At 39.3% G+C, this 21,597-nt stretch overlaps 1 protein-coding gene across 1 annotated transcript; it reads right to left on the reverse strand.

Moving 5' to 3' along the window:
- Nucleotides 1-1,026: 1,026 nt before the first annotated feature.
- Nucleotides 1,027-20,876, reverse strand: kcnk18 (potassium channel, subfamily K, member 18). Its single transcript, XM_059359750.1, has 3 exons — nucleotides 20,597-20,876; nucleotides 18,675-18,818; nucleotides 1,027-1,911 (listed from the first exon to the last, which is right to left on the reverse strand). The coding sequence occupies exons 1-3, from the start codon at nucleotides 20,817-20,819 to the stop codon at nucleotides 1,076-1,078; spliced, it is 1,203 nt and encodes a 400-aa protein (XP_059215733.1). The 5' UTR covers nucleotides 20,820-20,876; the 3' UTR covers nucleotides 1,027-1,075.
- Nucleotides 20,877-21,597: the final 721 nt, after the last annotated feature.

Raw genomic sequence — 21,597 nt, forward strand, 5'->3', positions numbered from 1 at the left:
TGCAGAGCTGTGAAATAAAACAGTTTTATTGGAGAGAAAGTGTAACATTATACAGCACATTTGTAGTGTATAAACAGTCACAACACAATTTCAACCAAGCTTAAATTCTTGCAGAAAGGGAGATCTTGACCAATTGCACAGTGTTCACCAAATCATTCACAGTCTTAGTGTATTTGCTTGTTGTAATATAAAAAATAAAAAATAAAAACACCACTAATCATGCAGGAAAAAAACATTCAATGAGATTTCCACAAGTCTGTTTTCCAATTTATACCGGTAAAGTGGAAGCCAGTGTCAATCTGAACCCTTGACCAATGCTGCTGTACACTGAGAATCAAGCTTCAAATATAACTGATGATCTCAAAGCAATACAGTGCATTAACAGCAACCAGCCCACTCCCTCCTCAAACTCTTTAAAGCACCAGCATGAGATGCAACATTACAGGTATTAAATGTTCCTGTAATTTTGGCCACTAAGTGGAAAAACTTCTAATGGTGGTTTTTGCAACGGGTATTTTGTACAGAGATATTGTGGTGGATTGCATTTTGATTTTTGCAGGTGTTGCCATTTTCATTAATTCTCCAAGTTTCAATTAGGGAACACATCACTGTCTGAAAAACTTAATACATGTATTTACTGACTGTATAGGCAGCCATGTTCATTTGACATCATGCTATTAAGTGAACTTCAAATAAATTATCAAAACTGAATTTATAAAGAACTTTATTTGATTTTCCAAGAAAGAGGTAAGAAAAGAAATGCACCAATCTTTTCTCCACCCTCAGCAGTTCTTCAGAGCAGTGAATAATTGTGAAGAATCACTCAATGGCTAGACACTGCAGCTAGATATGCAGAATTTGATGTTGGTATTAATATGAATAATTTTGAATATCACCCTTCACTGGGAAAAATTGTTTGGCACATGCACACTTTTTATTTTGCTCATGCTTATAACCTAACAGGCAGCACAAAGAAACTGGACAAGTTCCCACAAACTCCTGTTTTGACCCTGAGCCAAAACCAGGACAGTGCTTGTACAACTCTTGGAAATGAGGCAGACATTTTCTTAGTGATTTAGTTTTTCTCTTTTTTGTTGAAAGTCACTGAATTTCCCCTGTTGATGAACTTGATGCATTGGCGGTAGAAGCTTACAATTCTTGTTTGTCCGAGCTTGAAAGCCATAGACATGATGGCCATGCCAACAATGATGAAGAGTGAGGTAAGCATGAAGTACTTTGGGTGTTGGGGTACAATGTCGCCAAAACCGATTGTAGTGAGTGTGATAAAGCAGAAGTAGTAGGGGTCAAAGCCCTCGAATTCTGTTTCCCACAACGGCAGAATCAAGCCGCCAAAAACAATGTAGGCAAACACAATGAAAAGAATCAGTACAAAGGGTACATCAAGCATTTCCATTCCATCCCCTAACCCTGAAAAGTCCCAAATGGCATATTTTTTGGGTGGTAGTGGCAGCCGGTCTAGCTCTGGGCAGGAGAGAGTCCTGAGCAGTGGGCTTTTTCTAAGTAAATTCTCCCTGGCGAGAATCTTCTCAAAGATCTCCTTGTTGTTTTGGAGCTGGATGGACTTGTGCCGTACATCTGCCTGGCTGTGCAGTACCTGCCGGATGTCCAGGGGTTCACGGACCACGACGTCATGGCTATAAAAAAAGGTACCGTCCTCCAGGGCCCGGCGACTCGAGTCCCCTGCATTCTTTGGAGTCTTCCACGGTGACCAAGTGTGGGATCGCAGGACTTTGCAGAGTTTGTGTAGGCGCACGTACGCTTTGGACATCAGCTTAGCAAGGGTGTCTCCCACATCAAGGATGACCAGAAGCGTGAGAGGGATGCCCATCATGGCATACAACACACACACCACCTTACCAGTCAAGGTAACCGGATAGATCTCCCCGTAGCCTGCAACAGCAATGGAGAGAATGGACACGTAAGTACAAACAGGGTCGACTGTAGGATTTTGAGACTGTGGCTTAGTTCAAGTTCTTGGAAGTAATAAGGTCAATCAAAGGGAAACTTTGCTGAATTTCAGCTGACTCTGTGTGTGCAGCAGATGGACAAAAGAGCTAAAAGAAAGTAGACATTGGACATTCACCAGGTAGCCAGAAACATGACATGCTCTTTTTCTGCTGAATCTGTAAACAAGCAAATTATTGCAGGTTTTGAAAACATGATAACCTAAATTCTTATCTCCTATGATTTTGATTCAATGTCCAAAAATCAACGAACAAACATTTTTCTTTCCTGTCAAGCAATGTTGTCTTGCTGCTTTCCCTTTCATTTTACTTTACTTTAATACTTTATTTTGGATAGGGACAGTGCATATTAATGAACATCGACAAACATCTTTGTAAATTATAGCAAGGCTGCTCGTTTGCATCCGTAGTCCCTAAAAAAAATAAAAAAATAAATACAAATATAAAAGACAGCAAGTACATAGGTAAGATACAAATAGAGGAGACAACACACACACACACACACACACACACACACACACACACACACACACAAACACACACACACACACACACACACATACACACATACCAGACCCAGACAAGATATAACTATGCAATAAAAAGTAATGTTCAAGTCGTCTCAAGTCCAGTTAGTGATCACACTTTTGATGTGATTTGAGCCGTTGTTTTAGATTTCCTTTAAAAGAAGAGTAAGTGGGACATTCCCTTATTGTGGAGGGAAGACTTTTCCAAATGTTATGATGATGATAACACATTCCTCTCATACGTAGTGCGCCTGTGGGGAATCTCACAGTCTCCTCTAACACAGGCCCTGGTGCTCACACCTCCCAGAGTCCTTTTCTTTATAAATTCATTCAGCGGTGGTTGAGCTAGACCATCATCGTAGATTACTTAGATTCTACAAAAGCAGGAGTTGCAGAAGTAGTTTGTCCACTGGTAAGTCAGTGGCTACTACTGTTTGCTCCTGGAATTGGTACCATTTCTTAAAAGACAACTGAGAAGCAAGAAATTCAGCCAGTTCTGTCTTCATTGAGGCAAGCCTTTGGGCACACTTTGATTAAAAAGTCTCCTGAAGAAGGAGGAGCATTATGTGGGAGCAGTAACCCTTCGCTGGCCTCATTTCAGACCTTGTGCTGAAAATTATGGCGCTGCAAAGGGTGTATTTCTAGCAAGTGATAGAATTGTAGAAAGTGTGTTCTTCACAAGACAAAACATTGATAAATCTATCATTATGTCTGTGGTCCCCCATGTTTCTAAAATCAGTTAGGATTTGAAAATCTTCCAGTCTGTACTGCAAAACATCACATTCACCTTCTTACCTAGAACCTAGATATTGCTGGTGGACAGTGAACCCCACACCAAGTCACAGTTGGCTCAAGTTTATTGTGTGACTTTTTTATTTAAAAAAAAAAAAAATTACCAGTTTTACAGTGTTATTTTATTTTAACAGGTGGCATTTTTGCACATAACTTGAAACCTGTTTTTTGCTGAGATAAAACCTTTTTTACCTTCCTTTTTGGCAAGTTTACGATAAAAACATGTCACCTTTTGTGTCGGTTTTACTTTGATATTATTACAATCACTTGATTCCTAATTGAAGTAATTGGGAAGAACTTTGAATTAACAATCAATGTGGGAGAAAATGACTACCTAAGAAAGAACGTCATTATGATTTGGTTTGATATTTTCAGATTCCTTAGTCCTTCGCTGTCTGGTATATGAGGAGGCTCCGAGTGGGTTAGGATAAGATGTCAACTGGTAGATATTCCCGAATCCAAGGGTTACACACATCAACGATTTGTTTCCTCCAAGGAAGCATGATTCTCTATGACGAGGGACTAGCTGTATAAAGCTTAGTGTATGTCCTGTTACTTTTGGTTTTGGTATGACTGTGTCTATGTAAGCTGTACCAAGGTCAGACAACTGAGGCTCATGGGGTTTGATCTATTATTCATACAAGTGAAGACTGACCTTTTGACCTGTAGTTTTTCTACACCAATCAATTGAGAATCAAATTAAGGCAACTACCTTTTTTAGGGGCTTCTTTTTTAATTGGAAAGCTTACTCATGCATAATTCAAACATTCAAACATTTGGCTGGAACAAAACATTATGACACATTAATGATTGTATTCCTACAGCTGGATTTGACTATAAAGCTGTTGTCTCAGAAGTCTTCGCCATTCAATGTTGACAATAGGTTAAAATGAAACCAGCACCAGAGCTGCAAATTTAGTATTTTCTGTTAGAAATCCTAACAATGTGACAGGCTATACATTCTTGGCTGTACATTATGGGATTCAGTTCAAAATTCTTACTCTCACATATAGAGCATTGCATGGCTCCCCTATATATTATCGTCAGCTCGGTCTCTTTGGTCAAACACATCTTCTGTCTGTTCCACGTACCCGTCTGAAAACATGTAGCGATCGATCATTTGAATATGTGGCACCCAAACTTTAGAACTCTCTGCCTCACCCCTATGGTCTGCTATTTCTGTGGACTCTTTTAAAACTCACCTTAAGACTCGTCTTTTTAGACAGGCATTTGGATGACCACCATGCATTGTACAGATTATTTTATAATTTTTATGTTTCATTGTCTGTCTTTTTATCTTCTGTAAAGCACTTTGTGATTTTATCTGTGAAAAGTTCTATATAAATAAACTTTACTTACTTACTTTACGTACGTGCAAACGTACGTTTAATCGACAAAAGCATTGTTGACCAATGGATAAAGATGGTAAGGGTTAAGCTATTATATAATAGAGTACCTTAGTGTAGACCTACCCCTGGCCCTGACATGGTTTTTGGTTATTTAATGATGATCTGCATGTGCTTAATGTTTTATGTCCTCTCCAGAAGTATTAACCATCAGGTCTACAACCAGCTTCCAGCCTAAATAACATGCTGGGCTTGCTCACTTCAGTAAGAAAGGTTCTTTGAAGACATGATAGAATTATTTGAGCACTGTTGCTCATTATAATGTTACCACGAGTAAGAGGTTTGATGATGATGATGATGATGATAGTTATTTTTGATGTTGTCATGAATAATGTAGTGACACCATTCATCACTTCCACAGCACTTTCAATAATTACTAATTACGTTTGAGAACGATCTCAATGCCTTATAATGGCCTTATAACAAGCTGTATATGAGACAGGTCAAGGGACATAGTATGGGAGGGGTAAGTACAAGTACCCCTGGTACCAGTAGGAACCAGTTACTATTTATATGTACTAATTCATATGAGGATATTACAAGTTAAGAGCACTTACATGGTAAGTGTCAGGTAATTATCCTGTAAGTTGAAGGCTGAAGTGTTACAGGCATGGAAAAAGTGTAGAATTTTTTTTCTTTTTCTAATTTCTTCATGAAAATTATAACAGCAGTATAATAGCAATAATTATAATAAAAACATGACTGATAATGATAATAGTGATACAAGCCCAACAGCAGATCCAGACCCCCACCACGATCCGTGGAAACCTGAGAGATGAGAAAGCACTTCAGGAGGAAGTCAAATTATTAATATATATTAATGGAAATGAATGCTTACAGATGAGTCTATAGTGGCATAACTATGGGATTAATCGAAAGGCAGGCATGAGCCATCCTTAACTAGAAGCTTTAGCAAAAAGTAAAGTTTGAAGTCTGCTCTTAAATATGTAAACTATACCAGCTCAGACTGACTTACTGTGGTTGCACTAGCTTGATAGCAGCTATATCTGAAAGCTATGGCCTATTGAGTTGTCCAACCACTATCACTGTAGCCTATACTGCCCTACAAAGTCTAACTGCAGTAACTACATTTTTGGGCGAAATTGAGTTGTAACTAAAAATGAACTCCTTGATGTCTGTTTTATCTTGTGACAAAGTTTTAGATTTCAATTTTGCTTTATTTCAGAGAAATAATTGTAAAAAAATTGCAGTACCTACAAAATCCAACTCAAAACCAAAGCAGATTGAGTAAGCTCACTTACAACAGTCTGATTTGGATATACAGTGGAGAGAACAAGTATTTGATACACTGCTGATTTTTCAGATTTTCCCACTTGCAAAGCATGTAAAAGTCTGTAATTTCCTATCATAGGTACTCTTCAACTGTGAGTGATGGAATCTAAAACAAAAATCCAGAAAATCGCAGTAGATGATTTTTAAATAATTAATTTGCATTTTATTGCATGACATAAGTATTTGATCATCTATCAACCAGTAAGAATTTTGGCTCTCACAGACCTGTTAGTTCTTCTTTAAGAAGCCCTCCTTTTCTCCACTCATTACCTGCATTAACTACACCTGTTTGAACTTGTTACCTGTATAAAAGACACCTGTCCACACACTCAATCAACCAGACTCCAGCCTCTCCACAATGCCCAAGACCAGAGAGCTGTGTAAGGAGATCAGGGATAAAATTGTAGACCTGCACAAGGCTGGGATGGGCTACAGGACAATAGGCAAGCAGCTTGGTGAGAAGGCAACAACTGTTGGTGCAATTATTAGAAAATGGAAGAAATTCAAGACAACGGTCAATCTCCCTCGGTCTGGGGCGCCATGCAAGATCTCACCTCGTGGGGCATCAATGATCATGAGGAAGGTGAGGAATGAGCCCAGAACTACACAGCAGGACCTGGTCAATGACCTGAATAGAGCTGGGACCACAGTGTCAAAGAAAACCATCAGTAACACACTACGCCGTCAAGGATTAAAATCCTGCAGTGCACGCAAGGTGCCCTTGCTCAAGCCAACGCATGTCAAGGCCCGTCTGAAGTTTGCAAATGACCATCTGGATGATCCAGAGGAGGAATGGGAGAAGGTCATGTGGTCTGATGAGACAAAAATAGAACTTTTTGGTTTAAACTCCACTCGTCGTGTTTGGAGGAAGAAGAATGATGAGTACAACTCCAAGAACACCATCCCAACCGTGAAGCATGGCGGCGGAAACATCATTCTTTGGGGATGCTTTTCTGCAAAGGGGACAGGACGACTGCACCGTATTGAGGGAAGGATGGATGGGGCCATGTATCGTGAGATCTTGGCCAACAACCTCCTTCCCTCAGTAAGAGCATTGAAGATGGGTCATGGTTGGGTCTTCCAGCATGACAACGACCCAAAACACACAGCCAGGGCAACTAAAGAGTGGCTCCGTAGGAAACGTCTCAAGGTCCTGGAGTGGCCTAGCCAGTTTCCAGACCTGAATCCAATAGAAAATCTTTGGAGGGAGCTTAAAGTCTGTATGGCCCAGCGACAGCCCCGAAACCTGAAGGCTCTGGAGGAGATCTGTATGGAGGAGTGGGCCAAAATCCCTGCTGCAGTGTATGCAAACCTGGTCAAGAACTACAGGAAACGTCTGATCTCTGTAATTGCAAACAAAGGTTTCTGTACCAAATATTAAGTTATGTTTTTCTGATGTATCAAATACTTATTTCATGCAATAAAATGGAAATTAATTATTTAAAAATCATACAATGTGATTTTCTGGATTTTTGTTTTAGATTCCATCACTCACAGTTGAAGAGTACCTATGATAGAAATTACAGACTTCTACATGCTTTGCAAGTGGGAAAACCTGAAAAATTTGCAGTGTATCAAATACTTGTTCTCCCCACTGTATATATATATATCCTTCAAGAATCGCCACCTTATCGTGGTGGAGGGGTTTGTGTGCTCCAGAGATACTGGGAGCTGTGTTGTCGGGAGCAATAGCTCCTGGTAGGGTCTCCCATGGCAAAGTGGTTCCAGGGGAGGGGCTAGACTAAGAGCGATTCAAAAGACCCCTATGAAGCGGACCCATGAAGATGACCTGTGGGCCCACCCCCCGCAGAGTAGGGCATAGGGCATAGGGGTTGGGTGCAGTGTGAGTCGGGCAGCAGGAGAAGGTGGGTACCTGGGCGTGCTGACCCCCAGCTCCAGCGGCTAGCTCTGGGGACGTGCTCATCCAGTCTACATGTGTTTTGTGGACTTGGAGAAGGCCTACGACCGTGTCCCTCGGGGAGTCTTGTGGGGGGTACTGCGGGAGTATGGGGTACCGGGCTCGTTGCTACGAGCTATCCGGTCCCTGTATAACCAAAGTGAGAGCTGTGTCCGCATACCTGGCACAACGTCAAACACGTTTCCAGTGGGTGTTGGCCTCCGCCAGGGTTGCCCCTTGTCTCCGATTCTGTTTGTGGTTTTCATGGACAGGATCTCAAGGCGCAGCCGAGGGGAGCAAGGGATTCGGTTTGGTGACCTAAGAATTGCATCTCTGCTTTTTGCAGATGATGTGGTTCTTTTGGCTTCATCAAGCTGGGACCTCCAGCACTCGTTGGGGCGGTTTGCAGCCGAGTGCGAAGCGCTTGGGATGAGAGTCAGCACCTCCAAGTCTGAGGCCATGGTTCTCTGCTGGAAAACGGTGGACTGCCCCCTCTGGCTGGGGAGAGGTACTGCCTCAAGCGAAGGAGTTCAAGTATCTCAGGGTCTTGTTCACGAGTGAGGGTAGAATGGAACTTGAGATGGACAGGCGGTTTGATGTGGGCGTTGTACCGGACCGTCGTGGTGAAGAAGGAGCTGAGCCGGAAGGCAAAGCTCTCGATTTACCGGTCCATCTATGTTTCAACCCTCACCTATGGTCATGAACTTTGGGTAGTGACCGAAAGAGCAAGATCGCAGATACAAGCGGCTGAAATGAGTTTCCTCCGTAGGGTGGCTGGGCTCAGCCTTAGAGATAGGGTGAGGAGCTCAGACATCCAGAGGGAGCTCGGAGTAGAGCCGCTGCACCTTCGCGTCGAAAGGAGTCAGCTGAGGTGGTTTGGGCATCTGGTAAGGATCCTCCCGGGCGCCTCCTGTTAGAGGTGTTCCGGGCACGTCCAACTGGTAGGAGGCCCCGGGGAAGACCCAGAACACGGTGGAGGGATTACATCTCTCTCCCGGCCTGGGAACGCCTCGGGGTCCCCCAGGAGGAGCTGGACATTGTGGCTGGGGAGAGGGACGTCTGGAATGCCCTGCTTATCCTACTGCCCCCGCGACCCGGCCCTGGAAAAGCGGAGGAAAATGGATGGATGGATATATATATATATATATATATGTATATATATATATGTAGTGTAGTCTTGTATTTCTAGTCTTGTATTGATAGGGAAATTATTATAGTGATTAAGACTAAAATTTAACATTGCTTTTTGATATTAAGTCTAAAATAGTCTTTGAATGACCTTTTAAGCACTTTTAAACACACTGATAACAAAATCAATTTGAAAATGTTTATTCACTGAAAACTAAATATAAAAAGGTGAAAGAAGACAACAACATTACTATTAGAACCTTTCACAGCAATGCAAAACCAGAGTCCAGTTACTACATTTTTGGGGTCAAAGGTCAAATAAATCATGATTTTTGAGCATAAATATTCATCAATACATGTAGAAATAAGTGGTATATCACTTACCAAACTATAACCCATTTGGCTGGCCAGTTTAAAAACATTAAAAAACTTTAAAGCAGTTTTTCGAAGTTTTACCCTTTGTATAGTTACTGCAATTAGACTTAAAGTTAAAGTTTTTAAGTTTTCACTTAAATGTAGCAACAGCAGAACATGGGAGTATAATCAGGAGTTTTAGAGGAAAGGAGAAGAAAGTTATACTGGGTTCCTATGGGGTATTTTGAGAAAAGGACAAATGACGCAGAGCCTACTGTAAGTATCTTATAATTAGTTAGAAAATCATTTACAGAAATAATGATAGATGGATATTTTTTTAATACTTTAAGTATGTTGTAAGTATCAGGTACTACTACTTACTTAGTAGTGGGTAAACAGAGATGGAAATGGAAACAATGACATCCTGTATCTCTCAAGTTATAGTAGTTTATAGGGGGCGCCTGCTACAACCAAGGTTATTATAGTTAACGAAAACTAACGAAATAACAAAAACTAGAATTGCAAAAACATTTTCGTTAACTGAAATAAAAATAAAAACTATAAAAAACGATAACTAACTGAAAACTGTTTTGTGTGGTTACAAAACTTACTAAAACTAACTAAAATGATAGTGAAAATATCCTTAGTTTTCATCTTTGTCAAGTCATTGTCATTTCATATGTAAACCTTTTTGGTTGATATGAAATCTATTTCATCCATCTGGTTTTATGACTTATTACATTTATTGGAGCTGAGATGGATCAGACAAAGGAAATAAAGGTTAAACAATAAACATTTATTGTGACTTTTTTGAATCTGGCACCCAACAAATTACAAAAAAACTAAAACTAACACTAAAACTAATAAAAACTAAACTAGAACTAAGCATTAAAAAAAAAATCTAAACTAACTAAAACTAGCAAACTCACTCTAAAAACTAATTAAACTAACTGAATTTGAAAACAAAAAATCACAACAAAATGAAAAACTAATGAAAAATCCCAAACTATTATAACCTTGGCTACAACCACAATCCAGGGACACAAAGACTCTTTGACAGACTTTAGACAGCAGGGGGCATAGTTTCACTGTCTTGTGAAGAGCAGTGTTTTAAGAAATCAAGGGGCACTGGGAACACACAGGAAGTAAACATTTTAAGCCTTTTTTGTAGTTGCAGGAAACAATGTGTGTGGCAGACGGTGAGAAGGTTAATAAATATTTACATGTTACATGTTGATGTTAAAGTTATTAAGCACATTACAGTGAGTCGGCCAGATGTTTTGATGTGCTTATCTAAATGCCCATTTTGTAAATTTGTTGAGTTTAGGATTACTGAAGCTTCTGAAATGAAAACACTCTGCACAGCTGCTGCACTTTTGTTAAATGTTGTTGCTGTTAAGCTGGATTGTATATGTGTTAGTCAAACCACTAGAATGAGCAGTTGTTTTGCCTGACTGCTGTGAGTTTCCCCTCAGTAGCAGCAGTTTAGACTTGCATAGTTTTGGGAAACACATCGGAAAAGTAAAATCATCCATTTTAAATATGGACGAATATGAAAGAGACGGCAGCTGCTTGCTTGTCCCTTTTCATTACATCATAGTAGGACAAAGAGAAGAAAAAGAAGAGCAACAACACCAAATGAAACCAAATAAATAAGTAATATATCATGGAAATACATAATAATATAAGGTTCAGATATTACAATAATTAATTTGAGTTGAGTTAAGTGGTTAAAATATATTTAAAAATTGTAAGCAGCCAACCATTTACAGATTATTTACATTCATTTTATTTACATATTTACTATTTATACTTTTACTATATTTATGTTTTATTATATACATTTGCACAAGTATCAGCAGTTACAGTCACCTGTTGAATCAGCTTTTCTGATTCTGTTGCTTTTACCTTATTCCAAGTCTCTGTAAAATCCAGAATTGAGTTTAAAATCCTTCTTCTTACTTACAAAGCCCTAGATGGTCAGGCACCATCATATCTTAAAGACCTCATAGTGCCATATTACCCTTCTAGAGCACTACGCTCCCAAAGTTCTACGTTACTTATGATTCCGAAAGTCCTTTCACTAAATTGGGAGCCAGAGCCTTCAGTTATCAAGCTCCTCTCCCAGTCTCAGTACAGGAGGCAGACACCCTCTCTTTATTTAAGAGTAAACTTTAAACTTCCCTCTTTGACAAAGCCTATAGTTAGGGCTGGCTGAGGCCTTGGACCAGCCCCTAGTTATGCTGCTATAGGCCCAATGTGTCGGGGAACACGATGCACCGGGCCCCTCTTTTCTCTCTCTCTCTGATGTCCCAATAATACATGACACAAGCTGGTATTTTCCCAGAGTACTCCACTTTTCTCTGTTCTCTCTTCACAGGGTGTGGAGCTGTGGTCCTGCTCGGCATCACTCCTGCTGCTCTCACTGCCGTGGATCTGGTTCGGCCCCAGATGGGAATGCTCCTCTCCTGGTCCACTCTACACTCACCATCACTACTGGCCAATGGTGGCGCTTCACCACCTGCTGCTGTGCCCCTCCCAGAACTGCTGCTCCTCTCTATCCTCCCTCCCTCTCCCCCTTCAACCTCTATCTACTCTATTCTACTCTGTTGATCTGCCCTGTAGAACGACATCTATTGACGTCTGTCCGTCCTGGGAGATGGATCCCTCCTCTGTGTCTCTCCCTGAGGTTTCTTCTTCTTTTTCCCCTGCTAAAAGGGTTTTTTGAGGAGTTTTTCCCTGGCCGATGTGAGGGTCTAAGGACAGAGGGTGTCGTACCATGTACAGTCTGTAAAGCCCTTTGAGGCAAATCTGTGATTTGTGATTTTGGGCTATATAAATAAAATTGACTTGACTTGCTAGTTCTGATTGATTGTGTTGACGATTGGTTGTGTTGAAGCTGCCTGAGCATGGAGAAGAGTAAAGTGCTGCTGACTAAAGATATCTGTCTCCATCCTGCTGTCTCATTTAATAAAGAGTGATCTAACCACCATACATGGAACCCTCCTGTTACAATAGTTAGAGATGAAGTTTGATGTCAATAAAATCATTAAAACCTTTAAGATAAGGTCGAAGAAGGGCAAACAAAGATTACAGGTAAATCTCATCTACCTTTTTTTTTTTTTTTTTTACCACTGAATCATTGGCTCAATTTACCTCGCTCACGTTGCCCCACAGCCACCATTAGACAAAACTAGCTGGATAAATAGTTCAAGCTAATCTTTGGCTAAATGACTGACATGCTATTATTTGTTGGTAATTCACCCATATGTATGATATTTTATGGCCTGAATAAATTTAACAACGTGCTTCTGAAAGGGTATTATAAAAGCAGAGGCTAATACCACAACTGATTTTTAGCCTCATCAACAAATGTATTTTGTTACGTGATTTGACACCAAAGAGGTGCCACAATAATGGATGTGACATGACCCTAAAGTCATCTGTTATTTCAGCTTTCCTGAGCCACATGCCTTTCCAGCTAATTTGATGAACTTAGCTCTGTTATCATCAGTTGCATATAATACAGAAAATGGCCAAGAGGTGTGAGACTATGAATATTTGGAGCGCTATCATCATGAGGTGCTGACAAATCTAAAATAAGATGCCTTTTCCCCAAATATGCGCATTAGCTAAACTGATGGGGTTCAAAAATGTTGTTTAAAATGAGTAATTTTTGCAGACCATACCAATTTATTAGATTTTTGTTTGTTTATTTTGTTATTTTGGAGAACATGAAACATTTATTAAATACAATAGAAAAGAAGTTGATCATGTTAAAAATGCTTTAATCTTAATAAGTTTGCACTAAATGAGAATAAAGCTAAATTTGTGATGTTTGGTGGTATTAGGGCCAACTGTGACATAAAACTGAAGTTAAATGGTGTTGAAATTGAAAGAGGAAGTGATTATAGATCTTAAACTTATAGTATAGTACATGTGGTATATATTAAAAGGGAATTTTCTAATATTATCATTCTTATTATATATTGTCATTCTTTATAAAATAAGGAATGTGTTAAATAAGAACTGCCTGCATATAGTATTGTACTGTTCACTTGTAATGCCATATATGTCATACTGTGCTAAAATCTGGGGAAATGCTTGTAAAAGAAATGTAGACCCTATAACTAAACTTCAGAAAAGAGCTATTAGAATAATAAATAATCACAATTATAAGATCCTGCACTTTAAAATTTTCAGACATTGTTTATTTAAAAAACATTAGAAATACTCTTTCATATACATATAGTACTGTGTACATGCTATACAACACATAGTATTCATAGTATGCTAACTATACTACATATTCAGTCCTAGGGGCAATTAAGAGTCACTAATTAAACCTAAGCTGCATGTTTTTGGAGAGATCCCAGGCGAGCACAGGAAGAACATGCGAGAGTTACAAGTCCGAGTTGAACCAGGGAGCTCCATGCTATGAGGTGAGAGTGCTTACCACACACCACTGTAGTCCTGATTTGTGATTTTGGGCTTTATAAAGCAAATTGAATTGAATGAGAAGTGCATGTTAAGGTTGAAGGTACTTCAGAGCAAGACAATGGTGTTGATGTCAAAGGGCTTAGAAGATTTATGATGACAAACCCAGATACACACTGCACGGTCCAACGGCAGGTCAACACATAATTTGAAATGAATACTAGTTTTCCATAAGAATCTTCACTCAACCTAGTTCAAGCATGCTAAAAGCCAATGCATGCCATATAGGTCATACAATTCATGTCTTGCAATCTATCAAGAAATACTAGGTTTTCAAACAGTGTACTTTCCTACAATGATACGATGCCAGACAGTAATGGATCTATATACGCCCTGAAGCCTCGCCATAAACCCTATCCTTGTTGTAGAGAGATGGATGAAGTTCCTAACAAACCAGAAAACAATGTGCGTCTAACCTCTAACAACCTCTAATAAGCTTTTTGTGGTGAGCTAAAAAGCACTTTCTTCTGAGAGTGCCCTTTCTTTGGTGAGTTGTGGTCTTCCTTTTGCTTCAAAGCCATTAGCTATTATCTGGCTTCCCCTTACCACTAATGATGTAGCTAAGAAACAGGCATACTAATGCACCAAGTCCTTACACATCAAATTATACATATATATTATACATATATATATATAAGGTCTGCACTTAAGCACAGTGGTATTTTGAACAAAATACTATCATACTGATGTTAGCATTACAATAAACTTGAAAAGGGCATTTCTGTACATGCAGCTACCTTACATACAGTAACTCTACTGTAACTATAACTATGTTACATACAGTAACTCTACTGTAGCTATGCTACAGACAGTAACTCTACTGTTACTGTAACTATGTTACATACAGTAACTCTACTGTAACTATAACTATGTTACATACAGTAACTCTACTGTTACTGTAACTATGTTACATACAGTAACTCTACTGTAGCTATGCTACATACAGTAACTCTACTGTTACTGTAACTATGTTACATACAGTAACTCTACTGTAACTGCAGCTACGTTGCATACAGTAACTCTACTGTAACTATAACTATGTACATACAGTAACTCTACTGTAGCTATGCTACATACAGTAACTCTACTGTTACTGTAACTATGTTACATACAGTAACTCTACTGTAGCTATGCTACATACAGTAACTCTACTGTTACTGTAACTATGTTACATACAGTAACTCTACTGTAACTGCACGGCTCCGTTTGGTGACGTATACACGTATACATTTATATCTTGTTTTTCCCCGCTGAGAATCTGTATTTGTCATATAAAATTCCCCGGGGTTTCTAACAGGTTATATCGGCGTTGAAAAACTTTTGCCCTCCTCAGAGACCCTCGCACTATTCACGCAACAAGGTCCACAGGATCTTCCAAAAAGATTGTGCCATTTTCCAACAGAATTGATTGGTTAGTAGGCAGTGCTTTTATAGATATGTATATCGTATCGAGAATATAACCTGGTCCTGACCAAGTTATCTTCCCAGCATGAGTAGCCATGGTGACCTAGCCAGATTAAAAGAGAACCACCTCTGTGATACTGAAAACCCAGGGTTAGAGCTGAAGTTACCTGGCTTACCCTCAAATCCAGCTTCATAGTTCAGGGCTCTGTACCAGCGTGATCAGTTGTTGATAGATTTGGAGGTGATGAACAGACCAGCAGTTGGACATGAAGGTTATGATATTAGTGTGACAGTGTTAAATGTGCTAGTAGGACATTTCTGTAATTTGCCCACCAAAAGGTAACTTTTTTCGATATGTAAACATTTGTTTCCTGAGCTTTAGGAGAACACAATTTTACAGTGAACAACACAGTTTACCCTGCACTGTTAATGTGTTTCCTGCAGGCCTATAGGCTGGCTTTGTTGTGCTGCATGTAATTGTATTTATATCAAAGAGTGAAAGTTATCCATCCTGACTTCCTGGGTTTTGATCAATACTCTGAGATGATGGTTGTCTTTTGTGGTCTACATGTAGTGCAGTGTGGAGTGATATGGTTAGTATATCTACATGGTAAATAGAGCGCTAAGATAGTTGGTGTGTCAACAGTTGGGGTGGGCCAGTCGGGCCAAAAATGCCATTATTTTGTCTCCGTCCAACCCTGTCTCCCATAGTGTGCTATGTTCTGTATTGAGCCCAAATGATGCATTAGTATTAGAGTAATACAGTTTAACTTTGCACACAATGGGTCATCACCTATAATTAGTGATCTCCCTCAGTTGGCTATTTAGCTTTATCAGAGGTGTGTTCCAGAAAGCAGGTTTTGTGAAACATCAGGTAACGCTGATATGAGGGAAACACTTGTATTTTTGCTCCAGAAAGACATACTGTGTCTGGTACCATATAAGCACATCCACACTGTACCAACAAGACAGTTCTTATGATGGACTGTGAATGGGGCATTGAGTAATGCAATACATGCAGTAACCATGTGCCTGTCAGTCCTTAGATATTCCAACCATCCAAAAACAGCTGCCAGTTGATAATGAGACACACCAGCCACACAAGGAAAAAGGCCGCCATAAATCTGTCCTAAGCTTGTTAGTTTTCTTATTTAGCAAGTAATGCAAACATTCTGCACCTGCAATGTATGCCCTGACAAAATATATTCAGGGTCCAACATTAAGTATCTTAACAACTACTAATTACTTTTTCCAAATCATTTTTTGGGATTCTTATGGATGACTCCTAATGACGTTGATGACCCACTGGTTTGATCCATGTTCGAAAAGTAAACACAATTCCTAGCTGTAATTAAAACACTGTTATATTACATTTGGCTTGTAACAGGAGGGTCGCCGGTTCGAATCCCAGGATTGATGTCAAGGACTCAAGTGCCCTTAAGCAAGGCATCATCCCCAGTGCCACCTACTCTGATGTCCTCCATTAACAACAATACCGTTTTAATCAGTTTTATCCCATCACCTTGTTTGAACTTTGGAAACAGTTACACATATGAGAGCGTTTTCAAGCCCCCTTGACATCATACCAACAACATTTTAACTAAAAGTATTACATGTTGTCGGGCCCTGTTTGCTTTCTGTTTTTACCAGTTCCTTGTCTGATTGCTGTGTCCCTGATTATTTTAAAACTGCTTGTGTGAACCCCTTGCTAAAAAAACCTGGACTGGATCCCTGCCTTCCTGAGAAGTAAAAAATATATAATTAGAAAACACTTTCACTCCTAATGCAAATGTTGATTAAAGGGACCCTATCTGACATTGGCTCTTCTTTCTTCTCTTGACTGGTCATGGGGTCAATAAACAGAAAACTGGTGGATGCTTGTGGCTTTTCCCAGGCTCCATTTCCCCCCAACTTGACTCAGTCACCAGATAACCACAAAACTACACTGACCCATAGACTGTTTTAGAAGCATGTCATATGTTAATCAGAGGCACCCCATTGGTGGATGGAGTTGCTTCCATCTCTCCAACTTATCTCTCCAACAGCGAATAAAAGGAGGGGGATGACTGATCCTCTCATCATTGTGGTTTCTCTACCATACGCCCTGCTCATTGGTTCTTCTCCGTGCTCCAACACAGGAATTAGTTACTCATTTTCTGTTTATTTTGGAGAAGCGGCCCACCTTGGATTGGGTGATTCCACCTCTCTCATTTCATGTCAAAACGGCTGTTCGTTTCCTGTGAATTTCACCCAGGAGACAGCTAACCCTCACATAATAGTTTTATTGCTTAAGCATAACCATATTCATTTTAAACACGTCTATTGCACTACCCAGCAAATCAAAAACTGACACAAGCTTGCTAGCTAGGGCTAGCTTACAATTAGTGACAAATCATATGTCTACCAGGCGGCAACCTCCGTCTCTGAGCATGGAGGCAAACCAGGAAGTGCCTTAAGCTGCATTCTACTGAAAAGAGAGAAGCAGAGCAATGCGTAGCCATGGCAATGTGTCAATAAAGTTATATATAATGTTATATAGATAGAAAAGAGGACGTTTGCCGATTTGGTCTCATAACTTTGACCCTTTCACTGTATTTTCCCTTAATGACAGTTTATTTGAAGGTTTTGTTCAGTAAAAATGTCTCGTTACAAAAACTCCAAGGAGTCACTGCTCAGTTTTCTGAGGTAAGTAACGAACATTTTGTTTTTGTTTTTTTGCTAGCCAAAACTAACATCCCAGTTAATGCTCCAGTTAATGCTAACATGGATTAGCAGCATCTCTCAGTCAGGTTGAGGTGTAGAGAGGCTGTAGTCAGTGATCAGATCCGTCTCGCTCCTCCACAGTCCAGATATGGTCTGCTCCCCATATCGGAAACAAGATGGCGACGCAAGATGGCGACGAGTGTAACGCTGAACTCGATGCTTTCAACGCGCCACAAACCAATGGGTGACGTCACGGTGACTATGTCCATTATTTATATACAGTCTATGATTTGTACAACAAATTTTGAAGGCAACTTAGCTATACTATAACTTTTTCTCTTAAATGTGCAAATAATGAACTAAACAACAGTCACAGGAAGCTGCTATAGATTTGATATTTATTGAGCTTGCTGGACAGGACAGGATCTACTGATGACTTAAAATTTCTCTTTAGCCAAAAAAAAACCGAGTTGACACAAAAGATGATGATAGTTCTGAGTTAATGGCTTGACAAGAAACATGTCTATTTAGTTTAAACATGCTTAAAAATAAATGCCAAAGGAGGTTTACAGTGAACTTGTTCAGTGCAGAAACCTAACAAACCTTGAGGAGGAAGTAAAGTCCTTTTAAATGTCCTCCATAAACAAATACACTGCCAACCACAGTATATATCATCCTGTGGACTTACCAACTGTTGTAAACACAGTGCAGCAGAAGAACATGGAGCCAAAAAAGTCCCATCTTTTAGGACTCTGGAGCCATATGGACTTGAACTCCTTCATCTTTTTCTCCACTTCCTCCACTATTTTTTCATGTGTGTAGGAGGCGTTGTCTGAAAATAAAAAATAAATGTTAGGATATATACGTAATGTAGAAACCATTCCAGATGTTCTTTTCTTTTCTGCATTGTTTTGTTTTGTTTTATTCATTGCTTCAACACAATTTTCGAAAACATGGATGTATTTGTCAAAACAATTCACAATTCACAAAACCACACACACACAAATAGCAGGATATTTCAGATAATTTGCAAAATTATATACTTCATTCAAAACTATACAATTATCTATAAAAACCTGATTTTGTCACCGTATGACACAGACTCTGTTTGAACCAGTTACACACTGCCGTGCTCAATCAATCAATAAGACACACATAGAACATTTCCTCTTCTATTAGGTCCTACTTAGAAGAACTAAAATGTGGTGTTCCACAAGGGTCCATTCTCGGACCCTTGTTGTTTTTGATATATGTTAATGATCTTGCCAATGCTTCAAGTATAATGTCACCTATAGTATTTGCTGATGATACAAACCTCTTTGTCAATGACAAGAACTTTGATTCCCTTATTGCTAAAGCAAATGCTGGACTTGCAATCCATAGATTTCAGAAATTCTTTGTAAGAACTGCCACCAACTCTTCTTATTTAGCCCCAACTAAACCATTATTTAAACAATCGCAACTATTTACAATTTTTACTTTGAGTTTAATTATCATTATCATGCACATCTTACAAAAAGAAAGAATGACTTATATATAGGACCTCTGTTACCAAATTTGTTTATCAAGGTGCGGTGCTCTGGAACGACATAAACAAACTAACATAATCATTACATTTGAGATCAAGCTCAAAAAATCCCTACAGATGTTCTAATCACCTTTGTATCATTTTTTTTTTTTATTGCATTTTTTTATTTTCATCTAACTATGTAATTTAAGTAAAGTCTAGTTGTTTATAGGTTTAAGAGGGAGGGTGGCTTATAAGCCCTTTGGGGTTTTTGATCTTTACTGCACATTTTATCTGTTTCTTGTACTGTTCTATTTTTATGATTGTATGTTTTTTCTTTAAGTGTAAACAACAAATAAATAAATAAGATCTATATCATGTGGTCTAGAGGGCATTGCACAAGTGCATTTAGATATATATTTTAACATGTAGTTCATTATGCTCATTATGCAGTTATCATTATGGATTCTAAGAAAGATAATGAAAAAAAAATCCAATTCATATATGCCATACTTTATATATACCGTATATGGAGAGAGAGAGAGAGAGAGAGAGAGAGAGAGAGAGAGAGAGAGAGAGAGAGAGAGAGAGAGAGAGAGATCCTCTTCTGCTATCTCATCCTTCTCCAGGTCATCCCCTCATCCTCACTTTCTATCTTTCTCCTTTCAAAACATTATCTTCCATTTCTGTTTCTGTTTCTGTCATCTGTTGACTTTGTACAGTGCTTATGCCTGATTGGTAAAGTTACAATAAAACTCCTAAATGTCTATGCACCTGACAAACTGTTGAACAAATACTAATATGAGTGGTATGTTGAAGGAAATTACATTAAGTTGTGTGTGTCTAATGTAGAAAAGTGTAAGTGTTGTGCACTTGCGTGTATTGTGTTTGACTGAGAATATAGTTAATGGTTGTTGACATTTGGATGAAGTTATGAAGTTTTGCTCCATGAGAGTCAGGTTTCACTCCCTGTGTGTCATTTCTGATTTGAGTGTGTGTAAGCAAGGATAAACTAGCTCCAACAACATCCACAGGCTTTGGAGAGGAAATAATGACCCCTCAGATTGAATCAAAAAACATAAAACGTCCACTTGACCACTTACTGGTGAGGTTCTCGACCTTGCTGACTATCTGACCCAGGAAGTCGTGGTACTCCTGCTGAGTGGAGGACTTGCTGCTTCCCTCAATGTGCTCGAACATGAGCGCACCCAGCGCTGCGTACGCGACCAGAGACAGCCACAGTAAAAGATGGGGAAAGAGCTTCCAGAAACGCGCCGCGCATTTTCTGGATTCCGCCTTAGCGCTTATTCTTTTCTTCACTGACATCTTCTTCTCTCCCGTCTGCCTCTCCCACCGCAGCCGCTATAGTCCGTGTGAAGCGCGGCTGTGCGTCTGTCAGTTTGGCTTTATGCTTCAGCAATGTGCGCCGAGGCTACTGAGGCTGTAAACACTTGCATCCATCCACGCACTGCAAACACAGCGAGGAGTCCGTTTATTAACTCTCTGGTCTATTAGTCTACTCCCTTCTCTGCCCGGGGTCTCTGGAGAGCTTGGCGGAAGCTCAGACAAGCATTTACCATTTACACCACCACCATTAGATCAGGATTTACCCCAGCAATCCAAAGAGGTTTTTTTTTTAATTTTGTTAGGATAAGATAAGATACACTTAATTTTCCTTGGAAGGAAATTTGTCTTGGACTCCAATGCTGTCATATAAAGCTGCTTTAACAGCACAGGTACAGACCAAGGTTATTATAGTTAACGAAAACTAACGAAATAAGGAAAACTAGAATTGAACAAAACATTTTCGTTGTCTGAAATAAAAATAAAAATGAGAGATTTTGAAAAAACGATAACTAAGCGAAACTGTATTTTGGGGTTACAAAACTAACTAAAATTAGAGTGAAAATGTCCTCAGTTTTCATCTTTGTCAACTTTTTATATACGTAAACGTTTTTGGTTGATATGAAACCTATTTCATCTAACTAGTTTTATGACTTAATAAACTTATTGGGGCTGAGATGGATCAGACAAAGGATATAAAGGCAACATTATTGTTACCTTATTGAATCTCGCACCCAAAAAATACCCCATTACAAAAAAA

This window comes from Centropristis striata, chromosome 20 (genome assembly GCF_030273125.1).
Source record: "Centropristis striata isolate RG_2023a ecotype Rhode Island chromosome 20, C.striata_1.0, whole genome shotgun sequence".
Classification (NCBI taxonomy): Eukaryota; Metazoa; Chordata; class Actinopteri; order Perciformes; family Serranidae; genus Centropristis; species Centropristis striata.